Consider the following 4,963-nt stretch of genomic DNA (forward strand, 5'->3'; position numbering starts at 1 on the left):
TATATATATATATATATATATATATATATATATATATATATACATATGTTGCAGACATACACCAAATGTAATCTTTTTCTTAAATGCATATGAATATTATTTTTGTTAAATTTTATACTCGTAATTTGATGTGTTTTTAAAGATGTTTATTTCTTTCTTTTTTGTCATTTTTTTTTAAAGATTTGTTAACTAAACTTTATCCTTTCATCTTCATACGAAAATATATAAAAGCAACACAATTCTGAAAAATATTGCTGTACTTTTCTTTTCTTTCCATTCAGTATTTCTTAAGGCGATTTACTGTCCCTTTCAGTTCGGAGACAAAGAAAAAAAAAAAAATAATAATAAAAGAGAAAAATTAATGGGAAAAAAAAATCAACAAAAACCTAATAACTCCCAATGTTTCAACATTTTTTTCTCCCATTCTGTTTTCAGTTTCTTTTTATCTGTTAATACTTATTTCTTTTCGTCATTTTTTTGTTCGGTAATCACTTTTCTATTGCTTAGAAGATTGTTACCACGATATATCATTCTTGTTTATACATACATACATACCTATATATATATATATCACTCCAAGCTATATGTTAGTTTTTTATTCTTACATTTTTTTTAACGTCCATTTGTTTTTATATGCCAACTGCTATGGTTTGTTCAAAATATGTTTCTTGAAAATATGTATTTTTACTGTTTAATCGGACTAGTTTACACAGTTACTTATACTGCTCAGTAGCGGAGTCTTCTGACAGCTCAGAACTACTTGAATGTTTCATTTCACTTGGGAGCGTACTTTTGAACGCACAAGCGGCATTGCCGCTATTGTCTGTGCGTTCCAGTTTAGTAACATGAACGAAACAACAAGGCTGCGATATGTCTGTTTTTCTGGGAGCTTTGAATTTCTTATTTTTCGGTTTCTGTTCTTTCTTTTTGTTTTTCTTCGACCGGCTTAAGTTAAGGATGTCGTCATTTGGGTCAGAGGTTAACTGTCGTAAAACTTCGTAGAACTGAGCCGCTGCCTCAGTGTCATCAAAGCTGAGGCCAGCTAATTTCGTATGGTCGATAGAGATGTGCAAGGTGTGGAAACTCGAACTTGGAGCGCTATATTTTGTCAAATGATCTATTACATCTTTCCACATCACAAAACCCGTTCCTTTTTCAGCAAGAATGAAATGTAGTCTTCTTTTCCGGTGATGTTCGCCAGTGTCTAGCACTAACAACGGTATACCTGTCATGGCATATTCCCATTGATCACATTCGGATGACTGGCGCACAGAGCCGAAGTATAAATTTGCTTGACAGTGGCAAACAAATACTTCAGTCTTGTGACTTTTATAAAACATTTCAACCTGAAGGAGATCGTGCTCTGAAAGAGTTTCTGAAACACCTGTGCTTGACGTGCTTGCTGTCGAGGGCGGCACATCAGAAATATCGGAAGATGCGTCGGACATGGGTGTTTTTTTCAAATTATTTCTCGTATTATCACACTGCGACAACATTTTACCTAATGAATCATACTTTTCTGTAATGCGTCGAATGCCGTCTCTAATTTGGTCGGGTGCAACTTTCTGGTGTGGGTTGTTTTTTAGAATCCTTTCTGTTGAGCAATAGAGTGGTGTTTCACCACTTCTATTCAATTTCTGCTGCTGCTTAACGGCAGCAGCAGCGGCCAAAAGACTACTCTCAGTGTTACGATCTGTAGCTTCTTCTTTAATCATGTACAAATGACCAGCATCCATGTTTAAACTTACTTTAATTCTATGATAAACTGACCACGTAAATATGGTGATACAGCATCATGGATTGTGTAGGAATTATGTAAAGTGGGGGAGGGTTGGTGTAATGATTTGCGTATATGAACGATGATTAAATGGATATGTATGTGGGACTGTGTGTATGAGTGGATGTGTAAGCACGTGTGTTATATATGTATATTTGGATTAATATTTAAATAAATCAAAGTCGTAGACTTCCGAGTGAATTTCTGGAACCTGCAAAGAGAAAATAAAATAGTTTTAGTATAAATTCAAGCAAAGAAAAAAAAAAAGAAAAAAAAAGGAAAGAATGTACTTTTACATATAAAAATGGAGAGGTATTTTTATAGATAAAACTGAGTTTCTGAAGGAAATTATTTGATAACACAAACCGAAAAATATGATTACAGTATTCACGTTTGTCTTTTATATTGCTTCCATTTGAAATAATACCGTGTATATAATACATTACATGCATAACTCATAGGATGGACATGTACGCGTGTGTGTGCTCGCGCGTTTCTTTACATTAGATCGTAATTCAAAAGCATCGAGAAATGTGAAAAAAAGTCTCTTTTACGAAATAGTTCGATCACGAGTGTAGCTATTTCTCAATATATAGGATTAAAAAAAAACCCTTTTAAAACAGAATATAATGGGGGAGGGGTGGCATCTGCCAACAGGGCCCGAACAGTGTGCAGGACGATCATGATATTTCACAAAAGCGACTCTCCGACTTACAGTCGTCCGAATTGGAAGCTTTAATCTTAGAATTAAAAAACAAAGTTTGTTATGGTACAACACTGAGAAATATGAAAATAAACCTCTTTTAAAAAGTAGCTCAAATGCTACTTTTATACTATATATGTAGTATAATGCTACTTTTATACATACACACACATACATACATAAACGTTTGAACAGAAAAAGCAGACTACCGCCATTTCTGTTTTTCTTTTGGCAAAATACTATCTTTTTTTTCAAATAATCATCGCCAGCGAATATCTTGGATTTTACCATTTCCGAAAAAGCAGAATCTATTCCTGTATAATCTGAAATCAGAACCACAGGAATCGAAATAATTGCATAAATAAATATGGTAATGCAGTTAATTAACTCTCTGTTACGTATACTATATCTACTACTCACCCTGCATACATATATATATATATACATTGCACTCATACATATAAGTTGATTCGAACGTATGGTGCTTATCTCCGGTTACCGTAATACTAATGGATAAGACACAGATCTCTTCAAGATAGAATGGTAGTCTATTATGAGTTAACTTCCCAAAAGGTGAATACATATCATAACAGTTAAGTAGACTAGCGTCTGGCTGTGTACGTAAACAAGTTTGTATAGCTAAAATTACTTTCTGCGTATATTCACACCATACATTGTCTTAATAACAGCAATAAAACAAACAAACAAGGTAAGTCTATAGAGCTTCGATATTTCACCTTTGAAGAACTTTACATTGACCTGCCCTTGTGGTTATTAAAGAAATCCTACGCGAACAGGATTGACCTTCGGTTAAACAACAACAACGTACTTCACATAAAACCTAAGTAGTAACCTACAAGTCGGTAACAAATCAAAGATGGCTGATGTTCTTTAGAGTAGCAAGTACCGATCTCATCAAATGTAAGCAAAATCTGGTACTGACTGAAGAGTAACGACCTATTTGTCAATAAAAGACATTAACACCATATGTCACTGTATCATACTGAGTTTCGATGCTTTGCTGAATTCAGTAGCGGTCAGGCTTGTTTAAACTTGAGAACAGGTATAAATTAAAAACAAAAATCTCAAATCACTTATGCTCTTGAAATTCGACCGAGTAAGCTGACACACAGAAATAATGTAACTTTTTTCTATAATTCATACACAAAATCAAATATTAAAAGAGACCTAAATAGTCCGTTATCATTTTTAGATTTTGAATTTCTTTTCTACAATTTTAAAAGAAAAAGCGATTAAACATATATACATTTTGCACAGATATATATATGTGTATGTGTTTGTATCACGCACACACACACACGCGCGCACACACACACACACACACACACACACAGAGAAATGTACAGTTTTATACAGGATGTAAACGCCATCATGTGAAAGAGAATGTTAAATTTCTGGTCATTAGTTGGATTTCTGGTCAAAGTCGACATCATTTATAATTTATTATTTTACAAGAAAATTACGATTTTTAATTGCTACCGAAATAAGTGATACTGAAAAAAATTATACAAGACTAACTTTTAACGTTAAACCCAAATACAAACAGAATGATATACTGTAAACACGGTTGCAATTTGAAATGAAACGTATAGGTGAACTATTTTTTTTCTAACGTGTGCATCAACTTAAAGACGAGAGTTTTGGCATTGGTCCATGCACAAACAGTAAATGTAAATTCCATGAAAAACTGACACACAATAATACTGCTTTCTACATCTGACACATTATACCGTAATCTTAATCATTAATCCGATTCTTGTTTCGTGAAGACAAAGAACAGGTAATTACACAATCAACAAACATGTAAGTATAGTGTAAAATAAACAGTCACTAAGACACGTACACGTGTCCTTCTACCTACACATACATTATCATATGTACAGTTTGGCTTCTCCGGGCTTATGTTCTTGTTGAGGTCACCATACGCATACATAAATTCATCAAATTCATACTTAAAATGAGATACATTCACATAAATATAAATATATATATATTTACACAAACATGCATCAATTAGCTAAAAGTAAATAACGAAAATTACATTGACATCTATCAGTCAATGATCGTGTTAGTGTGAACTGGTGTCGAGTGACATTGGCACACATATCATGATATCAAGTGTCGTCTACCTTACACCTGATAGCTCAGACATGCTTTTCTTAGTGAGTATACAGTGCAGGTAACTGTACGCTGTTGAGACGGTAACGGTGTAATTAACGCTACTTACAGCAGTTTAATGTTGTCATTGATTCAATCGAGTAGTTAGGTGGAGTCGGTTTGTTTTAACAGTCTGATTCTCGACATTCTAATGATTTTAGCACATTCACCATTAATGTATGAATTTACATATGAATGTATATAACTTCATGCGTATGTATACACACACACACACACACACACACATATTATACTCTCTCTGTCTCTCTTCATATATACATATATATGAAGAGATGTATATATAT

At 33.4% G+C, this 4,963-nt stretch overlaps 1 protein-coding gene across 4 annotated transcripts in view; it reads right to left on the minus strand.

Moving 5' to 3' along the window:
• Window positions 1-124: 124 nt before the first annotated feature.
• LOC106867206 (uncharacterized) overlaps window positions 125-4,963 on the minus strand; it is a 98,017-nt gene continuing 93,178 nt past the window's right edge. For all 4 annotated transcript variants that reach the window (XM_052965577.1, XM_014912013.2, XM_014912014.2 and 1 more), the window contains one exon: window positions 125-1,988. In XM_052965577.1, the coding sequence (XP_052821537.1) occupies window positions 714-1,736 (1,023 nt within the window). In that variant the 5' untranslated portion in view covers window positions 1,737-1,988 and the 3' untranslated portion in view covers window positions 125-713. The remainder of the gene's footprint in view (window positions 1,989-4,963) is intronic.

This window comes from Octopus bimaculoides, chromosome 2 (genome assembly GCF_001194135.2).
Source record: "Octopus bimaculoides isolate UCB-OBI-ISO-001 chromosome 2, ASM119413v2, whole genome shotgun sequence".
NCBI lineage: Eukaryota > Metazoa > Mollusca > Cephalopoda > Octopoda > Octopodidae > Octopus > Octopus bimaculoides.